Source organism: Canis aureus, chromosome 35 (genome assembly GCF_053574225.1).
Source record: "Canis aureus isolate CA01 chromosome 35, VMU_Caureus_v.1.0, whole genome shotgun sequence".
NCBI classification, from domain to species: Eukaryota; Metazoa; Chordata; class Mammalia; order Carnivora; family Canidae; genus Canis; species Canis aureus.
The window spans coordinates 951152-966273 of NC_135645.1; the positions used below are offsets into that span (position 1 = coordinate 951152).

A 15122-nucleotide genomic window follows, 5' to 3' on the forward strand; every position below is an offset into this window, starting at 1 on the left:
ACAGCAGCAGAGGGGCAGGAAGCTCAGGCAAGCAAGGAAGAACAGAGAAAAGCAGTCCAGGGGTGCGGTACTGAACTGAGGACGTTGGGCCCCACCGTGGGCAACCGGGGCTCTGTCCTCTTAGGAGCCACACAGAACGCACCTCAGAACTGTCCCGTCGGAAGACGGGAAGAGGGGAGTATTTCTCCACCAGCTGTTTCTGCTTCAAAGCCTGTCCCCAAAAAGTGTTAGGTTCTTTTTGCACTTGCAGGCACATGCGTGTGTCAGAATGGGCAATGATTTCCTGCTGGGGTCCCTGGCTGGTGTGACCCCGAGGACCCGAGGCAGGACGCCAGGTGCGGCGGAGGCAGGCAAGGTGCTCTCGGGTGACACCTGAATGCAGTGGTTTGCCTCAGCAAAGCTGGAAGAGAAAGATGGGCTGGGAAGACGTGAGGCCAGCGGCGGGCGCAGTTTGATAGACCTTCAGGCCAAGCGTCCTTTGTCCTTTCCCTGTCTTCCATAAATAGAACCACATTTCCATTTCATTCTCGGCCCAGAGTCAGGCCCTCTGGGTTTTTAGGTGGAAATAGAAATTCTTCCTTTAATTAAACGCCTTCCTAGCAACGTATAACCCTCAAAGCAGCAGCCCAGGGTAACGATCTTTGGGCTGTGGCTGTGGCAGGTGCAGGGGGAGCACTCTGCAGAGCGCGCTGCCGCAGGTGGTCTGTAAAATGGGTACAGAGACTTGCGTGCATCCTGCCTTTGTGACCAACACTGTGTGTGTCAGGAGCTGGGGATAGAGCACAGCCACTCCCAAGAAGCTGACAAGTTTTTTTAACCCCCACCGGCCCGCGCTGGCCCCCGGTTCACCTGCGTAGCCCCCCCCCCCGCCAATCCGCGCTCCTCTGCAATTGGACCCAAACGAAGCTCGGCCACTAATGGGTCCCGGGAGTTCGCGTTCTCTCCGGAGGCCCCGGAGCTGCGGCCTGTTGGCCCCACAGGTCCCGGGGCTGGAGCTCTGCGGCTGCACTGCGGTTAAGGACCTGCGCGGGTTCGCGGCGCGCGCTCTTTAAATGCGCTTCGTGCGATCAAAAGACAAATGGAAAAACCACCCGGTCGCCTCCGACCGGTTCCAACGTCTGCAAACACGATCGGGAGCTGCAAGGACGCGGGCTCCTCGCCAGGTGTCCCGGGTCCGGGCGCACCTGCTCCGCCGCGCGCGAGCCCGGCCGCTCCCGAAGGCGGTTGGCGCTGGAGGCCGACGCCCCGCAAGGGGTAGGTCTCGGGCTGGGGGCGGGACTGGGGGTACCCGGGGGCTGGCCGGGCCGCGGGGGGCGGGGGGCCGCAGGCGCGGAGCCCGCCCCCCGCGGTCACCCCGCCCTGCGCAGCCACCCCCCGCCGCGCTCCGCGCACCCCTGCACAGCCGCCCTTCCCCCTCCCCGCCCTCCTGCATGGCCACCCCCCTTTCCCGTTCCTCCTGCACAGCCGCCCCCCCTGCACAGCCGCCCCCTCCCCGCCCCCCTGCACAGCCGCCCCCTCCGCCCTCCCGCCCCCCTGCACAGCCGCCCCCTCCCCGCCCCCCTGCACGGCCACCCCCCCTTCCCGTCCCCCCTGCACAGCCGCCCCCTCCTCCTCCCCGCCCCCCTGCACAGCCGCCCCCCCTCCCCGCCCTCCTGCACGGCCACCCCCCCTTCCCGTCCCCCCTGCACAGCCGCCCCCTCCTCCTCCCCGCCCCCCTGCACAGCCGCCCCCCCTCCCCGCCCTCCTGCACGGCCACCCCCCCTTCCCGCCCCCCCTGCACAGCCGCCCCCTCCGCCCTCCCGCCACCCTGCACAGCCGCCCCCTCCCCCTCCCCGCCCCCTGCACAGCCGCCCCCTCCCCGCCCCCCTGCACAGCCGCCCCCTCCGCCCTCCCGCCCCCCTGCACAGCCGCCCCCTCCCTGCCCCCCTGCACGGCCACCCCCCCTTCCCGCCCCCCCTGCACAGCCGCCCCCTCCGCCCTCCCGCCACCCTGCACAGCCGCCCCCTCCCCCTCCCCGCCCCCTGCACAGCCGCCCCCTCCCCGCCCCCCTGCGCAGCCGCCCCCTCCGCCCCCTCCGCCCCCCGCCCCCCGCAGCCCAAGGGCGGAGCAGCCGCGGCGGGAGCGCCGACTCGGGGAAGCGCCGTCCGCAGCCGGGAAGCTCCGCCCAGGAGGCCGGGGGCAGGAGGGGCCGCTCCCCGCAGCTCCCCCGCCGCGCCCTCCGCTCGGGTCCCCGCGGCCCTGGGCGGCCCCTGGCCGGGCGGGGGGTCCCGGGGGCGGGTCCCGGGTCCGGGTCCGGGGGGCGCCCGCCAGCTCCGTCTGGGTCTCCGTCCCGGCTGACGCGCGGCCCCGAGGCTGCAGGGTGCAGAGGCCCCCCCGCCCCCGCCCGCCGGAGGGACGCCGCCCCGGGCCGCGGAGGGGGAGGCCGAGCCGCACCCGCGGGCGCCCTGCCCCGCCACGCCCCCGCGAAGCTCCCGCCCCCGCTGCGGCCCCGGGAGGTGCGGACCTGGGGCCCGGGGCTGCGGGGCGCGGCGGGGACGCGGGGCCTGGGCGGCGGCGCAGCCTCAGCCAATGGGAGCGCGGCCGGAGCCGAGCCCCCGCCGGGGAGGAGGGAGGGACCCGGGCCGGCGGTGGCGCCCTGGCCTCGGCGTGCGCGGAGCGGGGCGGCGCCTGCGCGTCCGGGGCGTCCCCGGGGGTGCTGGAGCGCGCGGCGTGCGGGGGAGGGGCCGGGGGCGGATGGGCGCTGGAGCGCAGGGCGTGCAGGGGAGGGGAGGGCGGGGGGTGCGGGGGAGGGGTGCGGGGGGAGCAGGGGAGCCGGGGAGGGGGAAGAGTGGGTGCTGGAGCGCGCGGCGTGCAGGGGAGGGCGGGGTGGAAGGCGGGAGGGGGGAGCAGGGGCGCGGCGGGTGCCGGGGAGCAGGGGAAGGGGCGGGGTGGGGGCGGGAGGGGCAGCGGGGTGGGGCGGGTGCTGTTCCGGCCGCGCCTGGCGCCGTGCGCGTGGCTGAGCCCTGCGCGCGTCCTGCAGCCGGCGGGCGCCGAGCGGCCTGAGGTCAGCGGCCTGGGGTCCCCCCGGGGCTGGGGTGGGGGCCGGGGCGGGGGCCGGGGCTCGTGCGTCCCTGCGGAGGCGGCCCCGGGCGCTGCTGCACGCGGCCTGGCCCGGAGCGACCCGCGGGGAAGCCAAGCTGCGCCGGGAGCTGGCGGCTTCGCGCTCGGCCCGCGCCGCGTGTGGTCCGACCCCGCCGGGCCCCGGAGCCGCCCCTGGGGAGGAGGGGGCAGTGGCCGGCGCCCCGCGGGGCGCTCGCGGTCCGGGTGGGGCCCGGGGGTCGTGGGGGAAGCTCGCCCGCCGGCGCCCGCGGTACCGCCTACTTGCAGGCGCGGAGGGAGGGAAGGGCCGAGCTGGAAACGCAGCAGCCGGGAGCCCGGGCCTGTAGGTAGGGCCTCAGGAGCAGCATCGTGGAGGAGTCCTCGTGGAGGAGCGAGCTCCCGATCAGGGCTTGGCCGTGTGGACAAGTCAGATGTGGCATAGGGTGAGCAGCCCTGGAAAACCGGAGGGTGCGGCGCTTGCTGAGCGACCGCGGGGCAGGTGCGAACGCGGAGACGGGGTTCGGAGGCGCCCCGAGGTCTGATGTGTACACTCGGATTTGAATTTTTTTTTTAATTTTTATCTATTTATGATAGTCACAGAGAGAGAAAGAGAGGCAGAGACACAGGCAGAGGGAGAAGCAGGCTCCATGCACCGGGAGCCCGATGTGGGATTCGATCCCGGGTCTCCAGGATCGCGCCCTGGGGCGAAGGCAGGCGCCAAACTGCTGCGCCACCCAGGGATCCCTACACTCGGATTTGAAATGTGGTGAGCACTTACGAGTGGAATGGCTCTTTGTCAGTTGTACTAATATTTTTATTTCTTTTGCGTACGCACCGGAAATCTTGGAAATATCTTTGATTTTTTATTCTTGCACGTCCTCCTCTTAAATTTGTCAGTTAAGGAGCACCTGCGTGGCTCAGTCAGCTGAGCATCTGCCTCCAGCTCAGGTCGTGATCGCAGGGCCCTGGGATTGAGACCCAGCAACCTGAAGTCCACACCATGCTCACTGGGGAGTCTGCTTCTCCCTCTCCCTGCCACTCCCCACCCCTTGTGCTCTCTCTGTCAAATAAATAACATTTATTTAAAAGGCGTCAGTTAAATCATACTGGGCTCTACCTTCAAAATGTAGCCAGATTCTGACCACTTTTTGTTACCTTGGTAGTTTCCACCGGGGTTACGGTCACGGTCAGAGTCGGGGTCGGCAGCTCTTCTATCTCCAGAGAGCTCCTTTTCACCATTCACTAGAGTTGCCGTGCACAACCTTTTTTCTTTCTTTTTTTCTTTTTTATTTATTTACTTTTTTGCCATGCACAACCTTGAAGGCTATAGAGGATGGTCCTGTATGGCCACCCAAGCATATAATGGTCCCCCTACTTCCACTTTGTTCATCCTCAGTTTCTTCTTAACCCAGTGAGACGTGTTAAAATGAAAGTCTGATCACACTAGGCCTCTGCTGAAAACCCCCTTAAGTAATTAACATTTTATGTGCCCACTGTGTGGCGGGCACTGTTAGGTGTTGGCTAGGACAGTGACCAAAGCAGACAAAACCCCCCCACTCTCAGAGCTTACTTTCTCCTAGGACTGAAGATAACAAATAAGATAAATAAGTATAATGTATATACTGTTATAATGTAGTAAGCCAAGGAGAGGGGAAAAAGGAAAACGGGAAAGGAGGAATAGAAAATGTCAGGGTAGGGGTGGGATTGATGGACCAGCCAGGGAATGTCTTACTGAGTAAATATTTGAGTAAAAGACCAAAGTGGGAGAATGAGCCCTATGGATGGGGGCGGGGGGAGAAAAATGTTCCAAGTAGAGGGAAAAGTAAGGGCAAAGTTCCCAAGGCAGGAGGTTACTTGTCATGTTCTAAGTATAGCAAGAAAGGCCCTGGTAACCAAGGTGTAGTGAACAAGGTGGGATGAGGCCGGTGAGGTCATGAGGACCCAGATCACGGACGGCCTCGGGGGCAATCCATAGTGATTTTGGCTTTTACTCGGAGCAAGAGTTTGTGCAGGAGGGACATGATCTGCATATTTCACAGGATCAGGCAGGCCACTGTTGAGCAGCGTCCAAAGGGGGACAAAGGTAGAGGCAGGGAGCCAGTGGGTGGCGACTACAATAATCCAGGCAAGAAGTGAAGACGGCTTAGACAGAGATGATCATCAGAGGGTCCTAGATATACTGAAAAGGTGGAGTCAGGATTTGCTAACAGCCTGGCTGTGGAGTGTGCAAAAAAAGAGAAGATCAAGAATGAAGAAGAGCTGGAGAAGCAGGTGTTCAGTGCCGTGGCACGGGCTCAGCTGTGGACAGGTGCTTATAACGGATCAGCTGTTGAACATTCCGGTGGAAATGATGGACGGGCAGGCGGATGTGTAAGTCTGGAGTTGGGAGGAGAAGGCCCTGGGAGGTAAACATTCAGGAGTTGGCATGTAAATCCTATTTAAAGCTATGAGAGTTCACCGTAGGGAGTGTGAAGAGCTCACCAGCGGGGCCGGAGACGCCCACCGTTTAGTGCTCCCCGACTCGTACTGAGAGGCAGAATTTGACTTTGGTTTCGATCTGGTTATCCCAGGGATGGAATGCCTGCCTCGTCTGGCAGTTGTCATTGTGATTATGGCAATTTTGACAGCTCTGGTAACACTCGGGGAGGGACAGATGAGAAGTGGAGAGGAAGGGACACGGGTTCCTGGTGTCGCTGCGAGACCCACAGCGTCGCAGTCCCAGAAGCGGGGAAGCTGAAGAGTCTGTATCAACGCTCCGCGCGGAGACCCGCTCAGTGTAGTTGGTGTCATCTCCCTGCGAGGAGGAGCAGACACCTGAGGCCTATTTAACACGGAGAATAAAGACCTCACAGCCCTTACAGAGCTGAGGGTAGGAGGGCAGATGGTCCCAGAAGCAGCTGTGCCCCGAGGAGGCTGGGGTGTGTTTCTCTTTCATCGCTGCATCCATCTCCCCTCCTCCTCTGCTCCTGTGCTTGACCCTCCTCTCCGCGGACTGGCCTCCTCCATCTCTCTGGCCTCCCGCCCTCCCCACTACTGTGGCTGTGTCTGATGGTCTGATGGTCTGATGGTCTCCGTCACACGTAGTCCTAGGAGTCCCCGTTTATGATCAAATGGCAGTGAGATCACCGTCCATCATTAATGCCCCTGTAAAATGCTTCTTGACTTTGGTTCCAGAATAATCCTGTCTCTGAGGAGTAACTGGTATCTTTTTGGGATTAGGGCCTTGAAGGCGGTCAGCTTTCCCCGTGCACGGCCTTGAGGAGGCCCTGGAGCTCACAGGCACCTCGTGTCGCTGGGCTGGGCTGGCACTTCTAGGCCGCTACCAAGTACTCGGAGGGAACCCGAAGGTGATAGCTCTGTCTCTCCGGGTAGGGGTTCCCCACGCAAATGCCCGGGGAGTGCAGGGAGTCAACAATGGTGATGGGGGTAGGCCTAAGAGGGTGAGTGTAGGCTTCGCACTGAGGTCAGGAATACCTTAGCTGCCTGGTTATTTAGCCTTTTAAAATGCCGGGCTCCAAACAGCCACGTAGAGCACGGTGGCGGCAGGCTGCGGCTCTCACACAGAAGCTGACTGTCCTCCGCACCTCGGGGTGGGGCCCTACTCAGATTTCCTGCCGAACCCCAGCCTGGCCTCCTCCACAGGACGGGGCCTTCCCTTCCCACTTGGATGTGCTGAGGCCCGTCCACACTGCATTTCTAGAAACCTACGCTCTTCCCTGCCTGGGGCCTGCCTTCCGGGTGCCTGTTTCCATCTGATGGCTCGCCGTTTCCAAGGATGTCAGCATTGGGAGCGACTGTCCCTCGCAAGGGAGGCCTTGATCCTAAGCCACAGGACCGCAGCCAGCTGGGCCTCTGCAGGGAAGCCTGTCAGAATGCCATGGGGAGCCCTGCTTTGGGCCAAGGATGCACCCGCTGCTCTTTTTGAAGAGGAGGTGCCTTCCCCAGGTAGCGCATGGGTGATACAGTGACCGTGGAAATGGGGCGCCCTTGAGAGTACACCCAAGTGTTCTCAGTGTCAGAGGAGTTTCTCCCAGATTACAGATGGACGTGTGAGCATCTTGGTTTTGTGTCATCATCTTATAAATTTGGTCACTGGCAGTCCTCAGTGGGGCAGCTGAGGTCAAGGCCCGAGAGACTGTCCCCCACCCCTCCCCACAAAGTCACCCTGCCTCCTTGCTGCACCCACCTCTCACAGCCACCTCCGTTTCCAAACCAAAAGACAAGTGAGAGCTTTTCAAGTTTGAGAACTTCACGTTCACAGAGAAGAAAGCCCAGCACAAGGCATTAAAAATGACGGCAGGCAACTCCCAAGACCGCACGGGCGTCCCACTGCCTCTAGCGGGCATTGTGTTTGCTGTGGAAAAAACACATTTAAGAAACTTCAAAAACAAGAAGAGACCTAAAGCCCTGCCTCTTGGTGTGTAAGCGATGACCTCGTGAGTAGTCAGCTATTCGAAGGGCTGAGTTCTCATGTACTTTTTTTTTTTTTTAGTTTTCATGTACTTTATTTTTTTTAATTTTTTTAATTTTTATTTATTTATGATAGTCACAGGGAGAGAGAGGCAGAGACACAGGCAGAGGGAGAAGCAGGCTCCATGCACTGGGAGCCCGACGTGGGATTCAATCCCAGGTCTCCAGGATCGCGCCCTGGGCCAAAGGCAGGCACCAAACCGCTGCGCCACCCAGGGATCCCAGTTTTCATGTACTTTAAGCTATTTTGACTCTAGCACTTTTTGATACTGCTGACTTGAGGGAAAATAAAAATTGCAAGCAGCCCTCTGGAGAGAATATTGAAGCGGTCTCTGCCGCAGGCACTGAGCTCAAGGGATGGAGGGGCTTTAATTAGAGACTACTGGCTTTGGAGTCACCCGGTGGTGGTGACCTCAGCCTCTAGTCCCGACGGGAGAGGGGGAGATGCGGGGGAGATGCGTGTGCTCAGCCTGCCCAGCCGCTTGGGGGCTGGGGGGGCGCCCGGGGTGGGGTGGGGGGGCGCCCAGGTAAAGATTGAGCCACGTGGGCGTGTGCCTTCTGTGAAGGGCCACCTCGGGCTCCGTTTTGCTGTTGCCTGCCAGGTGCTTGCTACGGAAACTTCCGTTCGGGCCACAGGCTGACTTTCTACTCCCAGCTCATCCCCACCCACGGACTCACTGAGTGCCTCCTTTGTGTCCGCCTTCTTCTAGGCGAGAAGGATTTAGTGGTGAACAAGATGGACAAGGCCCCTGGCCCCACTGAGTTTATGATTTAGAAGGGGAGGATGAAGTAAAGAAACACGGTGATTTTCGATTAAAGAGTGGTCTTACAGGGAGCAACCTGCGTGTGCTGCGTGGGGGATCGGGATCCGCCTCCCTTATGTCCAGAGTCAGAAGGACTCAGCCATCTGGAGTGAGGGAAGAGTAAAGGCCGGGGCCCTGAGGCAGGAAAGAGCTTGGCACACACAAGAGGCTTTCAGAAGGTCAGAGTGGCCGTGGAGCAGTGAGCAGAGGAGGGCGGCACCAGACAAGGTTGGGAAGGGAGACAGAGGCCCACTCCCAACAGGCATGGAGAGGAGGGAGGCTTTGGGCAAAGGAGTCGCATACCTTGACTGGTATTTTTTTAAAAAGATTTATTTGAAAGAGAGAGAGCGTGTGTGTGAGCAGAGGAGGGCAGAGGGAGAGCGGGAATCCTCAAGCAGACTCCCTGCTGAGCCCAGAGCCCAGAGCCCAGTGCAGGGTTCAGTCTCAGGACCCCGAGATCCTGATCTGAGCCGAAGTCGGACGCTACCCGACTAAGCCACCCAGGTGCACCACTTGACTGGGATTATAAAGATCTCTGAGGCCACAGTGCTGAGGATGGCCTGGAGAGTAGGGAGTGGAAAGAGCCTGCTGCATAATCGGGGAAGACCCACAAGCCAAGGGGTCCCCATTTGTTTTCCTTTCTTGAGGATTAAACGGATTAAATACCTCAGCCTGCCACCCACAGTGAGCAGTGCAGTGCTTGGCTAGATAACGAATATGTTAGAGACCTCGTGGCCCAGGTGGCCGGTTACGGGTTAGGTTTGGGTGGCAGCACAAGGGTAGGAGGGAGCTGCCTCCCGAGCAGAACCGTAGTTCCTGACAAACCACAGGCAGGTGTGCAAAGGGCGGGGGCTCGGAGGGTTCAGCAGAGAAAGAGCAACAGCTCCTCTGGCTGTGATTGCCTTGCTTGGCTCCCTCTTAGCCACCCCTTCCTTCCCCTGGGCCAGGAGGGCTCACTGTTCACCACAAAGGCAACACACCAATCAACAGTTAATAATGCACAACTGGTCATGGTGCTGAGTAGCTGGAAGTGACCCCACGTGGTACATGGCCTGTTGCAGTAAAGTTGATTTGACTTCAGAAGAGACCGGTAGGTTGTTGGGAGGGACTCTGTGTGTGTGTGTGTGTGTGTGTGTGTTTAAGTTGATGGAAGGGTGTCGTTCTCTAGCTCCCGTCTCCACGTACTAGAGCTACTGATGAATTGCGCCTCAGAGCCAGGCCCTGTCTGTGCTGGGGGCGGAGAGAGAGGTGGAGAGTGGAGTCTGGTCGATCTGTGCCACGGGCCAGAAGAGCAGCCTGTGGAGGCAAGTGGCCAAACAGTGCAGGCTGATGCCCCGGGTCACCACAGATGGATGATCTGGTTATAGGGAACAAGCGGATGGGGCTTATATAGTTGGAATTCCCGGGGGGGTACGGTCCCCAAGTCCTCCCTGTGGTTGCTACTTAACTTTGTTGTAGGATCAGTGGTCTGGTCCCACATGTTACAGATGGGTGACAGCTGGCCCACGCTTCCAGGGAGTTGGTGGCACAGCTAGACCTAGAACCCAGCTCCTGACTCTTCTCATCATATGAGGCTGCAGCTCGGTGAAGGCGGTGCCGGAGGACACTGCTGGGTACCACGATCGGGCCTGAGCCCGCCAGCCAGAGCCCAGCTAAGGCTCACAACCTGGAGCCAAAAACGACCCCTCCTGCCTCAGCCCCTGAAGGGTCCACCCATGAAGGCGACCAGGCAATGCTGAGGGTACATTGTGTGTTTCAGAACCCACCGCGAGGAGGCTGACCATCCCACCTCTTGTGGCCACAATGCTGACCGCCCGCCTCTTCAGACCCCTGTCACAGCTCCCGGGGAAATCTCTGAGGTTCTATGATAGAGGAAACGGAACAAGGTAAGAAACAAAAGGGTGGAGGCCCCCTTGAGGGTCACACCTGCTGGGCAAAACAGCTCTCCACACATGGACGCTGCGGGAGGTAAGAAGGCTTGACTCTCAAGGATGTCGGTCAGTACTTGCTGCCCGCCAGCAGAGGAAACCCAGAGATGTCCGCAAAAGATAAAGACCTTCACAGGGCACAGAAGATGATCTTTCACCCCTGCTTTATGTTTTTCAGCTTTTAATGTTGAAATGACTGCCCTTCTGCAAAAGTTGCAAAAACAGTAGAGGGTTCCTCTATCTCCTTCACCTCCTTCCCCACATGTGAACGTCTGACAAAACCACAGCACAATCACCAAAACCAGGAAACTACTGCTGATGTAATAGGGTTAACTATCTATAGACTGGATTCAAATATCACCACTGGCCTGCTAATGGCCTACTACTTCCTGGTACCAGGTACAAAGCAGGGTCCCAGGTTGCATTTACTTGTCGTGTGTCCTCAGTCTCTTCCTACTGGGGACAGCTCATGACCTTGACACTTTGGAAGAATGCCTGTCAGTTTGGGTTTGGGTAGTGTTTCGTTGCGTGTACATCGAGACGTGGATGTTGGAAGAGTCACCCCTAAGTGGGGTGCTGCCCCTCAGGAGGCGTAGGACGTTGATGTGTCTCGATGCTCTGATCACCTGGATAACTGCTCTTTTTCAATCTTACACACGAAACCAGTTAACCAAAAACATCCTGAGGCTTCCCTGGTAGGTTGTGTGATTTAGAGGAAGCATTAAAAGAGCAGCTCTTCTTTGAGAACTTCTGGAATTGCCTTTTCCAAAGGGAGTCCGAGTGCTCTGTTGCCTCATTTTCTTCTTTTGCAGCCAGAGCAGGGAAAGAATAATACACTTTTTGTGCTTTTATATTTGACAGGAGTGAAATTAAGGGTCAGGTTAAATTCAACGGCTCCAAGATCAATGGATATTTTCTATGCCTGTGAAGGAGTCTGTCTAGAAGAACATGCATTTAGGCTTTGGGGACCATTTGCTTAAAAGCATTTCCATCGGGGACGCCTCGTGGCTCAGTGGTTGAGTATCTGCCTTTGGCTCAGGTCATGATCCCGGGATCTGGGATCGAGTCCCGCATCAGGCTCTGCAGAGGAAGCCTGCTTCTTCCTCTGCCTGTGTCTCTACCTCTCTCTCTCTCTGTGTCTCTTATGAATAAATTGAACTTTTTTTTTTTTTTTTAAAAAGCATTTCCATGGGCCACAGAAGCTTCGTAGGAAACGGGCTTCAATTAACAGAAGCCATCATATAAGAAGAGTATAAAATGGCCCTTCCCACATAGGCCACATCCCACTGAAGGGGGAACGGGGCCTGGCTCCCTTGAAGGACTCTGAGCTGACAACCTGCCCTGCCCACTGGCTCTGCACAGCCCTCGGATTTTGAATTTCTGGCTTTGGCAGAAGGCTCTGTCCCTGCCCAGGACAGGAGACTCACTGATGCATTCCCCGCCTCCTGGATCCTGGTTGCACATACAGCTGTGGCTTAACCCCAATGCTCGGCTTTGCGGCTTGGGCAGGACGTGTAGTTCCAGGCCAGCCTGAAAAAGGTGTGGAGGAGGGCTCCGTTGTCCCTCCAGCCTTGGCCCACGGGGATCTGTCGGCAGGCACATCCCTGGCGATTCAAGGTTGACCAGACTACGTTGTTTTCGCGTGTGCTGCTGTGTGAGGCCATATTTCTCCCAAGCTGCACTGTGTCAGTGACATTTGTCCCTCCTAGGCCCCATCTTGTTCGGGTCAGCCTGTTGACTCACTTAATCATGACTCCTCTCAGCAGAAAGCTGGGTTTCCGGCTACTGCTGCTGATTCATGGTGGAAGAGACGCGGCCCGGTAAGACGGAGAGGAAGCCGGAATGATGCCCTGGCCGACGTGGGGTGGCATCTCCAACGTGGCCTTGCAAGTTCCTGATGACAGTGCTCTGGGGCCCAGGTCCTGGCCCGGGAAGGCCTTGGTACCTTAGTTCTCTAACTTTAGTTGACAGGCACCTGGGAAGCTTGTTAAAATGCAGATTGCCAGGTTCCTCCCACGGACATTCTGGGTGCAGCAAGGGGCGGCAGCGAGCTGCAGGTCAACCAGCCCTTCCTCCAGCAGCTGCGCTAGCCTCGCAGGTGGTGCACGTTCAGCTCCGGAGAGTCTGTAGGTTCTCTGAGGGGAGGAATCCCAAAGGGGTAGCAGCCACATTCAGAGAAGAGCTCACTGGCTGTGGCCCTGACCTACAAGTGCAGTTGGATGGGGCCGAGAAGGTACAGTCTGGCCACGTGGAGGTTGGGTGTGGAGGGCTGGAGCTCTGTCTCTGTGCTCTCTAGAGAGGAGCAAGTGGCCATTGGCTGCTGGGTTTGAGCAGCAGAGCCTGCCCTAGCGAGTACACCCACAGAGAGTCAAGTTTGGACCTGAATGTATTTGACAATGGGTTAATGGGTAGGTTAGAAAAAATCTGGCAAGTCAGTTTGAAATAAATTATTTCTCTTGCTGTAACCTGTTAACTTTTTATTTATTGTTTATTTTTTAATTTTTTAAAAGATTTTATTTATTCATGATAGACATAGAGAGATAGAGAGAGAGAGAGGCAGAGAGAGAAGCAGGCTCCATGCCAGGAACCCGATGTGGGACTCGATCCGGGGACTCCAGGACCACGCCCTGGGCCAAAGGCAGGCGCCAAACCGCTGAGCCACCCAGGGGTTCCCTCTGTTAACTTTTTAAAGTATCAAGTAGTACAAAGGGGACTGGCAGCCGGGGAAAGAACACATCTAATCTGGCCCAGAAGAGTCACCTTGTTTCTTCCCAGGGGTCTTGGGAAAACAGCGATTCTCTTTGGATGAAGTCATTTCACTACCTTTGGGTGTACTAACCACACCATTCTGCTCTCATCTGAGACCACCATGCACCAGGACTTAAAATCCAAAGAGATTCTTCTGTGGCAATTCAAAGGACAGGAGTTTACCTTGGTAGACTTTCCTAGGACCCTTGTTTCCGTCTCGTGAGCCCATTGTTCTTTAAGAATGTTGGATAATACATCTTTTTTTTAAAAAAAGATTTTATTTATTCATAAGAGACACACAGAGAGAGAGAGAGAGAGAGAGAGAGGCAGAGGGAGAAGCAGGCTCCATGCAGGGAGCCTGACGTGGGACTTGATCCAGGGTCTCCAGGATCACGCCCTGGGCCGAAGGTGGGGCTAAACTGCTGAGCCACCTGGGCTGCCCTGGATAACACATCTTTATGAACATTTAAAAAACTTTATGTTTTGGGGGTCCCTGGGTGGCTCAGTCAGTTAAGCATCTGCCTTTGGCTCAGGTCATGATCTCAGAGTCCTGGGATCGAGCCCTGCATCGGGCTCTCTGCTCAGTAGGGAGTCTGCTTCTCCCTCTCCCTCTGTCTGCCGCTCCCCCTGCTTGATCTCTCCCCATCTCTCTGTCAAATAAATAGGTAAAATATCTTTAAAATTTTTAAAAGAAAAAGCCAAAAATAAAAATAAAAAATTTAAAAGAAACAAAACCTTTACATTTTCTGGAAGGCAGTCTGACGGTTTCTTTTTTTTTTTTCTTTTTTTTTTTTTAGTCTGACGGTTTCTTAAAAACTAAATCTGCATCTACTGTATGACCCGGTGACTGTTCCCATGGGCATTTACTCAAGAGAAACACAGATTTGCACAAAAACTTGTACAGGAATGTTCATAGCAGCTTTATTTGTCATGATCCCAACTGGAAACAACGCAGATGCCCTTCAATAGTTGAGTGGTTAGGGACACCTGACCTGGCTCAGTCAGTAGAGCGTGGGACTTGGGGTCTCGGGGCTGTGAGTTCAAGCCCCACATTTGGGCGTGGAGCCTACTTAAAAACAAAAACAAAAACAGTTGAGTAGTTAGTTAAACTGTGGTATCCTCGTGCCATGGAATACAGTCCAGCAATAAAAAAAAGAACAAATTATTGATCCCTGCAACAATTTGGATGAATCTCCAGAGAAATATGTTGGGTGAAAAAAAAAGCAATCTGAAAAGGTCATATACTGTGTGACTCTATTTATATAACATTCTTGAAATGACAAAATGATAGAGATGGAGAACAGATTCGAGGTTAAAGAGGGTGTGCGGTGGCACGGAAGTAGGTGCGGCTGTAAAGGGTAACACGCGGGATCCCTGTGGTGATGGAAATGTTCTAGATTTTCCCTGCATCTGTGTCCATATCCTGATTGTGATATGGGGCCATAGTTTTGCAAAATGTTACCATTGGGGGAAATTGGGTAAAAGGTTGCAGGGCATCCTCCTGTGTTATTTCTTAACTGCATTTAAATCTACAGTCATTTCAAAATAAACATTTAATGAAAAACTCCCAGGGGCGCCCGGGTGGCTCAGTCAGTCAAGCACCTGCCTTCGGCTCAGGCCACAATCTCAGGGCCTGGGATGGGGCCCTGCGTTGGGCTCCCTGCTCACGGAGTCTTCGTCTCCCTCTCCCTCTGCCTCCCCCCTCCCCCCCTGCTCGTGCTTTCTCTCAAATAAATAAAATCTTTTCAAAATAAGGAACTGTCAGGAAGCACCATGAGACCTAGGGGTGAGGATGCTGCGTTTGCAGAACGTTTGTGGACCTCGCTGTACTTCTGGGGTATCCCTGGGTCCCGGCCTGGCAGCCCCGCTGGAGGGCTTCTTTCCTCAGCAGTGTGGTGGCTGTCCTCGGGGCGCGGGGTGGTGAGTGTGCCCTGGTGGCTGAGGGTGCTCCCATCTGCCTGCGAGCCTGGCCTTTGCTCACTGCTTCCTTCTCTCCCGCAGGCCCGAGCCCCTGGGTCGCGGCGCCCCCTTGCTCCCCGGCAGCCGGCGTGCTTTCTCCAATGAGGTGAGGCCGGTGAGTGCAGCCCGGCCGCCT

General features: G+C 57.3%; 1 protein-coding gene across 15 annotated transcripts in view; it reads left to right on the plus strand.

Annotated features, from left to right (window-relative positions):
- Window positions 1–1099: 1099 nt before the first annotated feature.
- BDH1 (3-hydroxybutyrate dehydrogenase 1) overlaps window positions 1100–15122 on the plus strand; it is a 29490-nt gene continuing 15467 nt past the window's right edge. Inside the window, exons 1-4 of one of the 15 annotated variants that reach the window (XM_077884241.1) lie at window positions 3866–5448; window positions 6779–7023; window positions 10111–10237; window positions 15029–15101. In XM_077884241.1, coding sequence (XP_077740367.1) covers window positions 5327–5448; window positions 6779–7023; window positions 10111–10237; window positions 15029–15101 — 567 coding nt within the window. In that variant the 5' untranslated portion in view covers window positions 3866–5326. Of the gene's footprint in view, window positions 1255–2473; window positions 2496–2937; window positions 3044–3332; window positions 3522–3865; window positions 5449–5525; window positions 7024–8999; window positions 9442–9519; window positions 9656–10110; window positions 10238–14782; window positions 14948–15028; window positions 15102–15122 lie in introns of those variants that run through there. The other 14 variants (XM_077884242.1, XM_077884239.1, XM_077884235.1 and 11 more) reach the window with 14 other exon arrangements.